General features: G+C 38.5%; 1 protein-coding gene across 1 annotated transcript; it reads right to left on the bottom strand.

The window, feature by feature from the left end:
* Positions 1-748: 748 nt before the first annotated feature.
* On the bottom strand, positions 749-10,523 carry LOC114549618 (uncharacterized). Its single transcript, XM_028570000.1, has 11 exons — positions 10,446-10,523; positions 8,671-8,996; positions 7,217-7,478; positions 5,298-5,381; positions 4,496-4,816; positions 4,312-4,359; positions 4,154-4,227; positions 1,428-1,514; positions 1,272-1,309; positions 1,042-1,181; positions 749-756 (listed from the first exon to the last, which is right to left on the bottom strand). The coding sequence occupies exons 1-11, from the start codon at positions 10,465-10,467 to the stop codon at positions 749-751; spliced, it is 1,410 nt and encodes a 469-aa protein (XP_028425801.1). The 5' UTR covers positions 10,468-10,523.
* Positions 10,524-16,950: the final 6,427 nt, after the last annotated feature.

Below are 16,950 nucleotides of genomic sequence, written 5' to 3'. Positions count from 1 at the left end.
TCTGAGGGATCGGATCACAAATCTGTGTTTTTGATACTCACTGCTGCAGGATTTATTAGGTTGTGGAGCTGCGTTGGAGTTGGGATCTATGAGGGAGCTAAGTGAATAATCACTGATAAGAGTCAGAGTGTGCACATGTACAGATATACGCTCAATCAGAAAAACAAAAGTTATTGCTCACCATGTAAGCTTGGAGTGATTGTTTGCCCGACAGATTTCTTCCAGGGAGGATGTGGATGTACACCTCAAAAATTTGCCACTGGAGGGCTCCACATCCCCACAAACATCTTGACCTGATGTGGACAAAATCAACATGAGTAAGCTAATTATACTGTGTTTGTGTGTGTGTGTGTGTGTGTGTGTGTGTGTGTGCGTGTGCGTGTGTGTGCGCGCTTTTGGATATTTATGTTAAGGGTAGGGTTAGGCATGTAGTTATGAGTCATAGTTTGGGGCAAGGGAATGAATTATGTCAATGATGGCCCTCACGAGTAAAGAAACAAACCTGTTTTTTGTTTTTTTGCTCTTGTACTTCTATCTTTGCGATGGCCAGCTTTTCTTCCCCTTGACACTAAGGGCACTTTTTGGATTTAACACACACACACACACACACACACACACACACACACACACACACACACACACACACACACACACACACACACACACACACACACACACACACACACACACACTTTGTGTATATATTTCCGTGTGGGTATTCAAGTATACATTAAAACATGGCATAACCTTAGTTGACTGATTTTTAAACAAAAACTAACAACAAATTAATTTCATGTTTTTCTAATGCAGTTTAATTTTTTTTTTACATCACTAATGTTTATAAATGCAGGCTTATCATTTTAACTATGACCAATTGAGAATCACACACCATGTTTAATTATATACGTGGATATAATAATAATTTAATTAAAAGGATTTAAAAAAAAAAAACAGACAAATTGAGTCTTTAAACAGTAGTGTGTTGTGTTTTTTTTTGTACGTGTGATTCAAATGTTAATGGACTGATTGAAAAATGCTCACCGACTCTCTCCACGTCTCCTATGATTGTGGCTTGTATTTGTTGGTCACCAGCTTGCTGCAGTGCAGAGACTCCGGCACGCTGCAGTTCACACGCTGAGACAGCGTGGCTGAGCTGCAACAGCACATTGCAGGTTGTTTGTCTGGAAACAAAGTAGTCACACCACTGTAAGGAGGTGACATCTGAAGTATAGGTAGGAGTGAACACAAAATACCTGCAGACATGCTGTTACCTTATGTTACTTTTTGCACTGCAGTTCACCTGTACTGCCTGCAGAGAGAGAGAGAGAGAGAGAGAGAGAGAAAAGTTGTAGTCGTCTGCCTGCCTCGTAAAAGATATTTCATTCTGAAAAGTGAACGGGTGTTCCCCGTTTCTGGGAAAGACTGACCTGAAGTTGTCTGTCACCCTGACAGAAATCTTTGACGCCTGTTACTACTTGGGCTGCATTACTTTGGCAACTAAATGCATTTGACACCTGAGTGAAAGATGGAGAGACAGAGGCAGAACACATGCTGATACTGTATGGGAGGTGACAGGAGCTAAGCACATACAGTTTAAGCATCAGGACAATGATAAATATTTTTGGCATTAATAGTTTGCATCAGAACACAGAAAGTGTTGTCCTTTTTATACAGTTACCTGAATTTAGGAAAAATCAAGTTAACTTAAAGCCGCTGTGTGTTTTTAATGTGATTATCATATCTTACAAATTATTCAGATGAGTTTTTGTTTGTGTAAAAAAGAGACAACCCCAGGGGAAATTGTTTGTACACATAAATTATACACATTATGCTAGATCCTTAATTACAGAGTCAACTGAAGCCAAAGACAAAATCCTAATCCAATAATTTACAGCGCTGTTTTTATAGACCTAGATTTGCAGTAAAATAGAAAGAACAGATACAGATTTTTTTTTTATCTATTTTTTAATATGTATTCTTTCTTGGCAGAAATGGGCTTCCATAGTCATGACATCACTGAGCTTAAAAAAACAAATAGTGTTGTGGGTGGGGATATTTCTGTTGGGGTTGTTTATATTTCTGTTGCTGTTTTCTGTTTTGTATATTGATTGACGTGATTGTGCGTTTCTGTTTCCTGTATTTCCCCACTGGGTGTTTAGGGTTCTGTACCGTGGCTTTTGTTTCCTGTTGATTGTGTACGTTTCTGATGATTGTGTAGGTTTCTGTTTCCTGTTTTATTTTGGTAGTCTGGTTTTCTGTCTTGTCCTGTCCAGGTTTACTTCCTGTGTTTTCCCGCCTGTCTGGTTGTGTGTTGCTACACACTTTTTTTATTTTATATGTATATGTATGTATGTATGTATGTATGTATATGTGTGGGTATGTGTATTTGTGTGTATATGTATGTGCATGTGTATGTATGCATGTGTGTATATGTATATATGGGCACATACTGTATGAGTATATGTATTTTTAGTTTTTTTCGAACTAAAAACAAATGAAATGAAATAAATTAAATTGTCCTGCCCTGCCCTGATGTGTTTCAGCTGCTGTCTCACCTGTCCCTTGTTTGCTCGTTACGTCTTGTATTTAGCCTCTGCGTTCCCTTTGTCTTGGGTCAGATCATTGTGTTTGTTCCTGCTGTGTCTCCCTGTGTCAGTTCGAGTCAAGTTCTGTGCTTCCTGGATTTCCCTGGTTTTTGTACTACTTTTTGATTTTTTTTATTCCCTGTTCTTTGTTGCTTCACTCTGGGATTATTTTTTGCCTGCTCCTCTCAGGACTCCCTTTGTTCATGAGTATTTAGTTTTTTGGTCAAATAAATTGTCAAACTCAAACCTTCGCCTGCCTGCTCTCTGCGTTTGGGTCCTCTAATTCCCTGAACTGTAACAAATAGGTGACCATGAATCTTTGTACTAAAAAAAAAAAAAAAAAAGATTGTAAATCTGCAACTATTTGATAATCGATTCATTGTTTTGAGTCATCTTGTAAGAGAGAAAAATGACAACATTTTCTGGTTCCAGCTTCTCCATCTACAATGGTAATCTTGAGTGTGTTTGGGTTTCAGACTGTTGGTTGGACAAAACGAGATATTTGAAGATGTCACCTTAGACTCTAGGCATTTTTCACTGTTTCATTACACTGTTTGAACAGAGCGGTTAATTGATGGTACTGGTAATCGAGAAAATAAATGCCAGATTGAAATCGGCAAAATAAATTTTCACCTCTAGTTTAGCCTTAAGGACCTGATTGGTTGAATTGTCTGTATTAAAGAATCATTGTGTGCATCTACGTTATCCTAAAATTGTGGGGGGGGCGTTCCTATACAGCTCATCTTAGACAGATCTTAACACCTTCAAACTCCTTTAAAAAGCTTTAGTTTTTAACTTTTTATATTAATGAAGTTACATTCAAGCCATTGCCAAATTAGTTAATACTAAGCTAATTAAGACTATCAGCTCCACACAACTCTCTCTCTCTCTCTCTGTATTTCTCAGCATAGCTGTGTTTAGAAACTGATGAACAAGTCATCTGGCGACTTTCTTGTGCCGAAATTCGAGTGAAGATAATAACCTCTTCTGAAAAGTTCATCATGTTTTCTTAATCCTCCGTGTCCTCCTTGGCTACGTAGCAACTGCGTGGGGGTGAAGCGCAATCACGGAAGGCTTGTATCATGTGGACGCGCCGACAGAATTGTCATTACTTAGAATTCCTCATGGGCGAGACAAACTACGCACTATATCTTTAAGGCTGAAAGTCCGTAACTACAACCTCAAATCCATAGTTTAATTTTAAAGCCAATGGGCTGAAGTACAGAGTGAAAAACACATACAAACACATAGGCCCACTGTGAAAAGGGATCTGATGCACCGTTTTAATACCTAAATATACCATAAACTGTAAAACGTCAGTAAGTTACAGTGCCATTGTTCACACATCATCCAGGTTCATACGGCAATGAATGGTTGACAGTCTAAATCTTAATTGTTCTCAGATGCATCACAGAGTTGGAATGTTCTGCTCTTATGAACTAATCCTGTGCCGGCAAGACGTGTTTGTGACAAGTTGGCATTTAAAGCTATTAAGTGCATGACACGATGAAGGAGTGGAAAACTAAAAGGTAAAACTAAACGTGGGATGGGGAGAAATGGTCACTCACCAATTTGAGGACATCTTGCTCAGTCTTATTGTTGCCTTGGGCCTCCACACTTATGGACATCCAAAAGTAAGCACCTGCAGGAAAAGAATGAAGCTGTTCAGGTCACAAATATGCCTTACTAAAACACTCTGATTATGCAAAAGGTGGATGTTTCTTACTCGTATTGGAACAGAGTTGGCTGATGTCACAATTTACTAATGGGGAACCTAAAAGAAGAGAGGAAACTGATTTTTAAAACCATTACATTTAGGTATTGTTTCTTCTGTACATCAGTAACACAATGTTACACAGAGTCTCTAATTATAAACCCACACAAATACGCAGCACATGTCTCAGACTAACCCAGTCTGAGTGTTCTCCCAGGCGTGGTTTGGTTGACAAGCAGAGATGTGATTAGAGAAGTCTGGATACTGGCTGACCTCTGATAGGCCGAGCTGGCGGCAGATTCAGGAACAGCAGCAAAGGGCAAAGCTGCGTTGGAGGCTGTGGTCTGGTTGACTGGGGTCGGTATGCTTAGTGGGATCCCATTTGTTGAGGGTGTAACAGATGAATTCTGGAAGTTGGATGGCTTTTTTTCTGTGCTGTGATTGGCTGATGCTGGTGTGACAGATGGAGTCTCTGTTTGATTGCTGTTGACTGTAGTGCTACCACGGGGTGTTGAAACTGAAAGTAAAATACAGTCAGCAGCAATAGCTTAAATAACATTCAGGTACAATTGTTTCTAAAACACAAAATGAAGGATTCTCTTTTTGAATTGGAATTATCCTTACATTTCTGTTTTCATTTTTTTTTTTTTTATAATTTACTGATCTATAATGTAATGATGTTATCATAATCAACAGAACTGATGGACACAACTATAAAAAGTAGACTCTATTGTAAGTATTTTTTACTTTTTATCATTTACAGACATTATAATGTGATAATAATTGATACAGATGATGGCCAAAACTTCACAATGCAGGGCAAAAATTGAAATTGTCCTTAAATCATTTACTGGCATTACTATATTGTCACAACTGTCAGAAATGATAGACTAAATGAAAAAAAAGGCTGTACTTGTTTTGTTTTTTTATCATTAACTGGCATAATATGATTCAGCCTATACCGAACTTGGCACACAGTTATTATCAGCATCACTCACCTGTGGCCTTAGACGTCTGGTTGCTCATGTGTGTGACAGGTGTAGGTATGACAGAACTTGAGGTAGTTCTTGTAGAAGGCACTTCTGATAAAAGAAAGGATGTTACAGTTTTTTACAATCACTTTGCTACTAATTTCATAACCTTGATGGGATTTTTCAAAACTCTAGACACAAAACTCACAACAGTCATCACTTGTAACAGAGGCTATCCAATGTTCAAAACATTGGATTGTGCATTCATATCTCTAAAGAAGTCTTGCACTTGCACAATCATTGGTTCAAAAAACAAATATATTGTGAAATACCATTGAAACATTACTTTAGATCACCCACACACAAGCTACCCATAGTTTCACTGGGTCATCGTTCGTACATTCATTAAATATTGTAGTACAAAATAGGTGATACATGTTTCATTATGGTACTACAAGTAAATACATCCCTGTAAAAGTACTGCAGTAGTAGAGAGAATACTACAGACCAATGTGGTATAAGTATATATATATATATATATATATATATATATATATATATATATAGAGGCACAGGCTGTTATGTGCATGCGAATTAACTCCCCCAACCATCTTGTCTGTGATTGGCTGGTAAACGTGATTTGTTATATTTTGGTGCACAGCCTGTGCCCTCAGTGTTTGTTTGACGTTTACGACCCCTGTGTTGTCTCCCGAGACCGGGCTTTTTCACGGTGTATTCAGGGGGCAGGCAGCTAGCGGATCAAGGAGAGATGCCTACGATTTGAGACAAAAATGAAATTGTGCTGAAACCACGCAGGAACTCACAGTGCACCTTTAAAGGTGTTATATAATTAGATATGATTGTCTTGCTCACTAAGTGGAAGTGAGAATGATCCAGAGTGCTGAAAGTGAGGGAGTGCTGAAACAGAGAATGTAAATTAAGGTTTTCAATCCGCACTCCGCAAGAGTGTGGTCTACTTCTACTTTCAAATATATCTCTTGTTTTCTAGGTGTCCCTAACTAGAAGGTACTTTTTCTCTACTAAAACTCTTTATATAAGTAGCATTCTGGCAAAACTAAAAAGCTGTCTACCCTTTTTTTCTTCCTAACTCTACTCTGTACTGATCTTTTTGGCTATGACTTTCTTGAAAGCATATTTACATTTCCCGGAAGCCATATTGGTTAGCTAAAGGTCAAATAAAATACAAAATTAACATTTTAAAAGTGTGTGTGTTTTTTTGTTTTTGTTTCGTAACATGATCTGTTTTTAATTTTCTTGTGTTTAAAAAAAATGAAAAAAGAACAAACAATTTTACGCTCTCGAATGCACAATAAAACTATTATTTTCTCTTTGTGTTTACTTTTCTATGTTCTCTTTACATACAGACATATACAAATATACAACATGCATGTAAGTGTGTCATTTTGTCACGTTAATACACACCATCACTTATGCTTCTGTAAGCGCGTGCCCCACGCCTCAACTGTCTGCCGTCTACAAGACACATGAAAACATGCAACATTCAACATCCAACATGCTCTATGAACATGCACAGCTACTGTGTGTAGAAAACTGTTAGAGTGAAGTGCCACGATTAAGTGTAACATTCTGCATGCACTATTATTGCTTGAAATTATTTCCTTTGAAAAGACAAATTTAATGTCTAAATAATCAGTTACATTTGTGAAAGAACAGGATGAAGAGATCACTATAGTAATACATGAGATGCATGCACAGTGACTTCTATATGCCAAATTTAAAAACGTGAGTTGTTTTAGCTAGAATTAAAGGCTTTTACAATCATGATGAAAGGACAGAAAAGATTACACTGCATTCTGTTATGAATGCAATTAGTCAGGAAAGTCATCTATGCACAAGATCCCAGCTAGAACAACATCCACGATTAGGATAAGTTAAGTAAAGACAAGCTTATGCATGTCTCTCACCAACACATAGGAGCTTTGGGTCTCTCTGCGCGGCCCTGGGACTGGTCAAGCCCCAGGACTGAGCATTCCAGCCAATCACAGTGCCGTCCTCGCAGAGGCCATGGTTGCCCAGGTCTGCCCACATGCGGAAGAGATACAACTCCACCTGCCCGAGTACGATCCCGGGGGGTCGATCCCTGGGTTGGCAGCCCAGAAACAGGGAGCCGTTTGGGGGGATGGCCCGAGCGAAGACTGTCCTCTCTGCCACCATTTTCCCATCAACCTGAAACATTTACACAGCCTGTTTTGCTAACATCACCAATAAAGTTCACAAGTTTGACTCCTGCTATTACTGGGACCACACTGCCACAAAATGTATAGTTTTGGCCATCATTTCTACCAGTAATAATAAGATCACACTCACTAAGTTAATTGCTAAGATCTGGGAAGGTGGTGACATTGCTAAAAAATTAATTTAGGGGGGCAAGAAACACGTTGCACTCAGACGATTATACAGGTTTTAAATAAACACTCAAACACTAATTTGACAAAGAGTAAAATGAGAACCCTGCCTTGATTTCCATTTTACCTTCAAATAAAGTGGACAATATGACTAAACTGTTAGCTTGTTCACAACCTGTCTGATTGTGTTTCTTGCCTCTCAGGCTTTATAATGATATCGCAACATTCCCAGACATCGACAAATACTTTTGGTGAGTACAATGTTATCATAACTGCTAGAAATGATGGCCCAAACTACAAAAATAAGACCAATGTTGTTATAAATTGGAGGTATCCTTTAGGCTAAAGGTAATATATTTGGTCATTCAAAAATAAATAGTGTTTGAACTACTGGAAAAAAAGACAGAGGTAAAGTAAAATTAGCATTAGCATTTTCTGAATAGCTTAGTGAGGGAATAGGTTTTGTCGTAGCAGGACAGTATCTATTTTCATACACTTAACTGCACATACCAACCCAACCCATACCATTCCAAACCCCACCCACAATGTGTGCGATTTGCAAGATAAATGTATTGGTGTGTAAACAATCTATTTTTAGCATACACTATTTGGCTTTATTTTGTGTAAATCTCATGTCATACTCAGTGGTGGAAGGTAACTAAGTACATTTATTCAAGTGTTAAAACTATGTACAAATTTGAGGTACTTCTACTCCACTGCAATTGAGAGGGAAATGCATTTTACACATCAGCAATAATTATCCAATAATATGACATTTAAGGCTAATGTTCTGCAGTAACTACTTTTATTTTTGATACTTTAAGTACATTTTGCTAATAATACTGATGTGTTTTTTCCTCGGTAACATTTTCAATACAGGACTTTTACTTGTCTTGTTTTTTTTTTATTAATGTGGTATTGTTACTTTTATTGTTAAGGATAATTTCTACTTACATCCTAATTTCTAATTCCTTCCTCCACCACTGAGCATACTCGTATACTACAGGTATTACCTCCAGGCTAAAGGAGTTGCGTGATACATCCCTCCTCAGACACACTCTATGCCAGTGTGTTGGGGACAGCTGCATAGGAAATCTGTGTCGGACCCTTAGCAGCCACCCATACAGTGCCTCATCATCTCCCTCCAGGCCCAGCTCAGGTCCGGGTGTAAGAACCGAGCTGTAAGAGAAGGCCACCCAAGCTCCAGGGACTACCACACGGATGTCAACACATAAAGTCATCTGAAGGGGCAGTGGCATGGTGGCCCTGCCCTGCAGGGTCCAGTGGTCCTCACAGCCATTTAATACTGCCTTAGTGTCTCCCAGGAAATAGCCAAGGGCTGGAGAAGAAATGCATATTTTAAAAAAAAGATGTAATTGCACCACAGAGCTGCACTGGAAGCAAAAATATGTAAATGGTTGAGTTAAACCTAAGAGCCAAAGATCTTTAAACACTGACATATATTATCACCTTATGTTGATATGGAGAATGTGTTAGTAAACAGTTGCTTATTTACACATCCAGCAGATACGATGCAACATTAGCATTCATTGTGTTGGCCACTTGGTAAATCATCATCATAACCTTTATTTAAGAATCTCGGAAATCATTGAGGTTTGCCTCATTTTCAATGATGCCGAGATACAAGACACATAAAACATGAAGCACAAAGCAAGTAAATAATACTCAATGAAAACAATCACACACAGAAGTGAAGTGATCTGAAATGTATGTCTAATATTCAGTCTCTTTTAACTTTATCTAGCTAACGTTACTCAATTTTTTTAGGATAAATGATAAAATAACTGTGATAATTCTGTGTGGGTTCACTAATACGATTGCACCTCTCACATTAAACCTGGTCCTTCAAACCAATCCAACTATTGATTAATGCTACTTTAAAGGTCCCATGGCTTGAAAATTTCACTTTATGAGTTTTTTTAACATTAATATGCATTCCCCCAGCCTGCCTATGTTCCCCAGTGGCTAGAAATGGTGATAGGTGTAAACCGAGCCCTGGGTATCCTGCTCTGCCTTTGAGAAAATGAAAGCTCAGATGGGCCGATCTGGAATCTTACCTCCCCTTTCTCTGCTTTGGCAGAGAATTTGGCCTGCCCATGAGAGAGAGAGAGACATGATGGCTTTCAAACGAGCAAAGTGGCAGTTGGTCAAGGCCACACCCCCACTCTCCACCTTGCCCCCCCTCTCTCCTCCTCAATAGCTACAGACACAGAAATGGCACATACTAAGGAAAGCTAATTGTGGTAGCTGAGCTTTAAGCTCCAACTGAGCCTGTTAATGCACAATGCTAAGCTAATAGTTTTAGTTGTTTTAGTTCTGTTGCTGTTGTGACCTCAATTTTCTAACCCAAACAAAAAAAATAAAAGAATAAATAAATCTAGCCCAAACTCATAGACTATCTGGTAAACATAGCCATTAGCATCGTCATTGTGAGTGCGTTAGCATGCAGAGATTAGCATTTAGCTTAAATAAGTTAAGTACAGCCTCACATAGCTGCTAGTGTATAGCTGTAAACTCATATTATTACTTCCATAACTGTTTTTGTGGATGATAGATTTCTTTAAAAGTTTAGTCAGTGGTGTTGGACAAACATGCTAACAAAAGACACTACTATCACAACTGTAAAGAACTGGCTAACAGAAGTGTGCTGTTTCAAGTTAAAAGCCTCGTCACCTGCAAAAAAAAATCCCATTTCCCTTAATTAAAATCAATATTTAAAACGCTCTATCTCCTTCTCTTTTTCTCTTTATATGTGAGTTTGGCCTACCTTTGGGTGGAGTGGCTGTCATCAGTGAAAGCCAGATGACAAGAAGGAAATGATGTGTCCATCTCCACCGTCCTTCAAAGCAAAGGCCATCCATCCTCCTGGAAACATAGTGACATAAAGTCAAAGAATTTAAACATCTTCCTCTTCTTTTGGTTTTATTTGTGTATACGCCATTGCACTGGTTTGTGTCAGAGCTACTTCTCTATCATTTATTCATTGATGTCCCAAATATTAAAATTTAATTTCAAGCTTTGTAAGAACAACTTCCTATATTTCTGAAATGTTCTTCCCTTCCGTGCAGACTGTTTCTAAATGTGGATATGATCACAGTGTATCATAGTTTCAGTTGTGGAAACTACACCAAAATTCTCCTTTACAGCTGGTAAATTAAAACCATCTAACATTATGGGCATTGTCTACACTCACGGATTGCCTGCAGGGCAGGAGTGGACGCAGCAGATTGGGTTACACCCCACTGCATTCACATCTTCATAAATTACAGGTTATTGTTACATGTGGTGTCTTCATGTTGCTGATACACCTCACAAGATGCTTGTAAAATGGAGATAATACAGTATCCCACACTACATAAAGTATTTTGTGACATAATTACTCAAATAGCCTATACATATTCAAAGCACCACAAAGAGGAAAATACTAATGCTTTGTTTCAATGTAAAATTATGTAATCCTTTACCCTCATTCATAAGAAGCTTTAATTGATAATTCATATATTATTACCTTATAAGGTTGTTATGGAGATCTTGTCACATCCAGCATACAGAAAGTGTGTTATTTCTATCCACAAGACAAATGTAAGTTCAATACTCACTCTGCTTTTAACTCTGTTTGGGTCTCCAACAGCTCCTTAGGGAAATGTCTGTCTTTTTAGCTCCTAAATGTTCCACTATGTACACCAGCTAGATAGCAAACTTTCTCTAATTGCCGTTTAGTACTGGTAAGGGATCAAAACACTTAAGATTTGTGCGCTGGAAAACCAAAACAACGATTGTAAAAAAAAAAGCTAAAACGTTAAAGCTGAGGGGGGCTACTAAGTTGGGTGATAAAAATTGTTGAGATATTTATTACAAGCAACCCCTTTTCAATTACACATAATCTTTGATCCAGTGTTCATATAAAAATATTCATAATTGCAGCTTTAATACTAGCCAAAATAGAGAGGCCATTTCCAAATGCATCTTCCCCTGGCATTGTCACTGCTCGATATGTCAAAAGAATAAAATCTATAAGTAAGTAAGTCATAAGAACTGTGATGTAAATCCTTTCCCATCCATGCTAAGCCAGGCATATTACATACAATGCAAAATAAACTTCAGAATTCTACTAATAATTTTCAAAGCCTTAAATGGCTTGGTTTTACGTTACATTTCTGATCTTTTCATTGATTACAGTCTAGTTAGACATCTATGAAAACCCATTTTGGCCAAGAGAAGAAAATACATGAAAAGGCATGATAAAAAAATATACAAATGGTGAGATACTAAGTCAAACTTTTGACTTAAGAAGTCCAATTCTTTTTTAATTTTTTTTTTTTAATTGTCAAGGACCATGCACAGTTCAAGCCCTGTACCAGAGTTAAATATAGCACATTAAAATGACCTGCAATAAATAAAATGTGCTATTTAAATAAAAATGTCTTGCCATGTAGAGAAAATGTACAATAGTGATTAGCAATTTAGATTTTTACATGTGGATAACATTTTTCAAATTGTCGATACACTAAGAACCATTTCTCAGTCCTTTATTCTTTTCATATTTTAAATAAGCAAATATGGATAAAACCAAGCAGCTATAACTCTCATATACTCACAGTATTAGCTTTTACTCCAACTGGCCCTTCAGATGTAAAAGTAGTTGGCTCAGTGGTGATTATAATAATGAGATGCTTTCCCTTTTTGTTCAAACATACTGTTCCTTTTCTGTGAAATCCTATTTTTAACCTGCACATTAATGCAAATGATGAAATGGGCACACACACGTGTTACAATGTCGACTGTAATACAGGGAGTGGCTGCAAATATATAGAACCTTATTGAAAAAAAGTGTTGATCTACAAGGTTTGCCGGCTGAAGTATGCAGCATGAGTGTAATTGGGTTAAATGATGTGCACGGATACAATCTAATGATTACTTTTTTATAAGTTTATCTGTCTAATAATGTTGATCCATATGATTCTTGTGTTGCTTTGTTTGTTCCCACACTGATATACACTTACCTGAAAACTTTGATACAAGATGGATCAAGAGATTAAAGCTTTCAGTGAGGATACTTTGTTTGCTCTGACCCATGAGAAACAACATGTCTATTCTCTGGGTAAAACAAGTTTAATTGTAATTTAAAAAAATTCAAATTGTACATTGCTGCTTAAAGAAACCTAAACCGTCTCATCATACATGTGAAACAACATGTCTATGTATCTGTGAGGATGTGATTTATTATATGTTCTGTGTCAGAAAAAGAATCAGTAGCCTAACTGTTAAAGCCTCAGGGCAGAAGTCGCACGGTTGTTGTCATTCCTAATATCAAGTTCCCACAGGCTGACTATTCTTTGTAACTCTTATTGTTTCCTGTTCCTCTATTACAAATACCAAACCCTTTTTGTATGCATAATTTACAAACTGTCAATTACATTTTACAGATAAAATATTCAAATTATTATTATTATTAAGTTCTTCTATGAAGTTTTGGTGTTCACATTTAGAAATTTGAGTAAAGGAATCTTTAATTTGCTTACCTGATGCTTTTCAAAAGCATCTGCAGAGTCTATGTAGGTTTACGAGTGTGAATGCATGTACATATTTACATGTCTCTCCATGGTTCCTGTAATATCATTCATCCGTCAATCATGAGTCCAAAAAACTGCCACCGTTGAAGTATCACAACTTGTCTCTGTTTTTCTGCTTGTGTTGCTTCCTATTCTCTTCTCTTCTCTTCTCTTCTCTTCTCTTCTCTCCTCTGTCCTCAGTTGCTGTCCCTCGTATCTCCAGTATCCACCTGTCACTTACACAAGAGCATCGTCTGTAGCATTAGGTGTTTGTGTGTGTGCGTGAGAGTGTGTCGAGGTGCGTTCAGGAAATCAGAATTTTTGAAATGCGAGGAGACAGTAGACCGAATAATGAGACTCCCCCAGAGAGGAGAAGGAGGGAAGAAATAATAAACAATGTCTGTCTGTCTGTCTGTCTGTTCTATCTCAGTATGACTGGAGGGCAGCAGCTGGTATTACAGGATGCAGGACCAGACAGTTCCTGGACAGGGTATTAGCCTTTATCTGGCGTGTCTATTTGTGTGTGTGTGTTTGTGTGTGTGTGTGTGTGTGTGTGTGTGTGTGTGTGTGTGTGTGTGTGTATACGTACTGTGAGCGCCCACAGAAAAGAATGCGTGTTGCAGCAAAATATAGAAACAGGCAAAAATTACACGGTAGGCTGAAGTATAGAATGTTGGATTCAGGTTGACAAAGAGATCAGACATCTTCCCTCGCTCTTTCTCTTTTTCTCCCTCTCTCTCTCTCTCTCTCTCACAGACATACACACACACACTCACACACCCACACACGCACACACGGCTGGGCTGTGAATTTGAGAAATGGCATCTGACGTAAGACGTAAAATGAATCCAAACAAGACAAGAGCAGCCTCAGGGCGACTCTTCAAATCACAGTATCTCTGTACTGTGTGTGTGTGTGTGTGTGTGTGTGTGTGTGTGTGTGTGTGTGTGTGTGTGTGTGTGTGTGTGTTTGTGGTAAGGAGACATCTAGATAATTAAGTAGTTGACCACTGGCCACAAGGGGGCAATAAAGTCTAAAGCGATTCTCTTCCAATACAGATCAAGTGTCAGCCTTTGTTCATTTTTACTGAGGTGTAACAAAACAGTATCAGATCAGTGGAGCAGAGCAGAACTGCAGCACGTTACTGCTCTTCTTCAGTGACACAGCACTTTTTAGGTGAGTTAGTTGTCAGTGTGTGTGTGTGTGCGTGCGTGTGTGCGTGTGTGCGTGTGTGCGTGTGTGCGTGTGTGCGTGTGTGCGTGTGTGCGTGTGTGAGCATAGTTCAAGCTCAAGTGAATCAAAACCCCACCGGCAAATCTTTTCTCGCTTTTCTCCTTTCTGCAATTATTCAAACTGAAAACTCCTCACAGCTTGGCAACAATGGCCTTTTTCAACTCCATGGAGGCGTTTACAGCATCTGCCTTTCCAGAGTAGGTTAGAGATTTCTGAATATGTGATGTTAAGACAATATAATCCCTCTACCTGTCTATGGGAGTAGGCTGGGAATAAGCAGTCAGAGAGTCCCATGCAGAAAGGTAACCACTTCAGTATATTGAGTTTCAGCAAGTGTCATGCCAAAATCTCCCTGAGGAGCTCCCCCTTACAGCTCACAAAATGTACTGCGCGTCACTGTCCACGACGTTCCACTTCCGGGATTGCTCCATTGTTGATGGAAATTCCGAAGGATTTCACTCATTTAGGCCGGATGTCCGTTGCCTTCCGCTTCCTTTGTGTTGACATTCTAAACTCTGGTTGATTTCTGAGGACTATGGTTAACTGCTCCTCAGATCTCTGCAGGGTAAATCCAGACAGCTAGCTAGACTAGCTGTCCAATCTGAGTTTTCTGTTGCATGACTAAAACAACTTTTGAATGTACACATGTTCCACCAAAACAAATTCCTTCCAGAGGCTATTTTGCAGAGGCGCTGTTGCTCCACACTGCCCAAGACGATTGTGATTGGTTTAAAGAAACGCCAATAAACCAGAGCATGTTTTTCTCCTATCCTGGAATGTTGTGTGGACTCGGCAGACCCTCCTCCTCCCCAGCACTGTGGAACCTTGGACTTTCTGATTATCCTGGAACTATTGGGGCTAAAACATGCTGTTTTGAGCATCGAAAATCGCATAGTTTTAGGTTAAAAAGAGTATTTTGAGTTTCAATGAAAGATTTTGGGGAGAAGTGAAGTAAACAGGGTCAGAAACTAACATAAATTATTGAGGTAAATTGAGATTATATATACAATGTGGAATTATGATGCTTTAACATGAATTTAGCAATAGTTTTTAGCCACCCTAGCTGTGTGGCTCTGTCAGTATTGGTCGGCCCTCTACTTTGGTCCAGATTTAAATATCTCAACAACTCTTTAATAGATTATCATCATTCTTGTTTTACAGACATTCAGTCTCGTGAGGAGGAATCCTACTGACTTTGGTGATCCTCTGGCTTTTTCTTCTGGCGCCACAATTAGGTTGACATTTTTGTTTCTGTCGTCTCAACTAATGGAATGATTGTCATGAAATTGGGAACAGACCTAAGATGTCTTACTGTAAGATGAACCAAAAAAAAAAATGGTGACCCTGTGACTTCAGATCAAAACCTTAAAGGTAGAGATGGCCCGATACCATTTTTTGCTGCCCGATACCAATTCCGATACCTGAACTTGCGTATAGGCCGATACCGAGTACCGATCCGATACCAGTGTGTCATATATTTTATTATGTTTTAACAGCTGTATACTACTATCCCTGTATGGATGTGATATTATTTCTATCTTTGCTGTCGGTCTGGCTCAGGTTAAACTCATTGTGAAACATGAACAAACACAGAACTTTCTTTTATTTTCCAGTTTGACAGTCAGTTATAACGGAAAAAGAACCTAAATAAACTACTTTAACTTAGATTTTCTTTAGGGCTTAGATACTGATATCGGTATCGGAACATCTCTACTTAAAGGTGCTCCAAGCGATGTCACACGTTTTTTAGGCTACAACATTTTTTGTCACATACAGCAAACCTCTCCTCACTATCCGCTAGCTGCCTGTCCCCTGAATACACTGTAAAAAAAACGCGGTCTCTGTAGACAGCCCAGGCTCCACAAACGGCAACAAAAACAAACTGTGCCAACCTGCACCACCAAACATAACAAACAGTTTTCCAGCGTACCAGCCAATAACCGACAAGAAGGATTTGGGGGTGGGGGTTGGGGTGTGCGGAAGCATGGAAGGTTTGGAGAGGGGACGGGATGAGGAGGAGGGAGGGGAGAGCTAGAATCGTTTTGTTTGAAAATACTTTGAATGTCAACAAGAAGTGCCGTCACCCAACATCGCTTAGAGCACCTTTAATTTGTCCCTGTTTTAAAAAAAAAAAATAATTAGAATGAGCAAAAGTGATTATTAACTAAATTGGGCACTAAAAGAAGTCAACTAAATACATACAATACAGTAAACTAAAGTGCAGCAAAAGGAGGTAATTTGTCTGACCCCATCAAAGGCAAAACTGACCTAAATGACAGAGGAAACATATGGCTGGCCAAACCAATTAGCAAAAGAGGGATGGACAAAATCCAATAACTACAAATTAACACTGGACAGTTTGCTAATAACCTAATAGTAACTATGAGAAAAAAAGACAAAATAATTCTAAACTAAACTAAAAAAAAAAATAAAGTGCAAAATACACTAATTAAAAGGGTCTACACCTCCTGCAGCATGAGTTTTCCA

Source organism: Perca flavescens, chromosome 22 (assembly GCF_004354835.1).
Source record: "Perca flavescens isolate YP-PL-M2 chromosome 22, PFLA_1.0, whole genome shotgun sequence".
NCBI classification, from domain to species: Eukaryota; Metazoa; Chordata; class Actinopteri; order Perciformes; family Percidae; genus Perca; species Perca flavescens.
The sequence above is the reverse complement of the archived record's forward strand: the minus strand, read 5'-3'. Positions and strand labels throughout refer to the sequence as shown.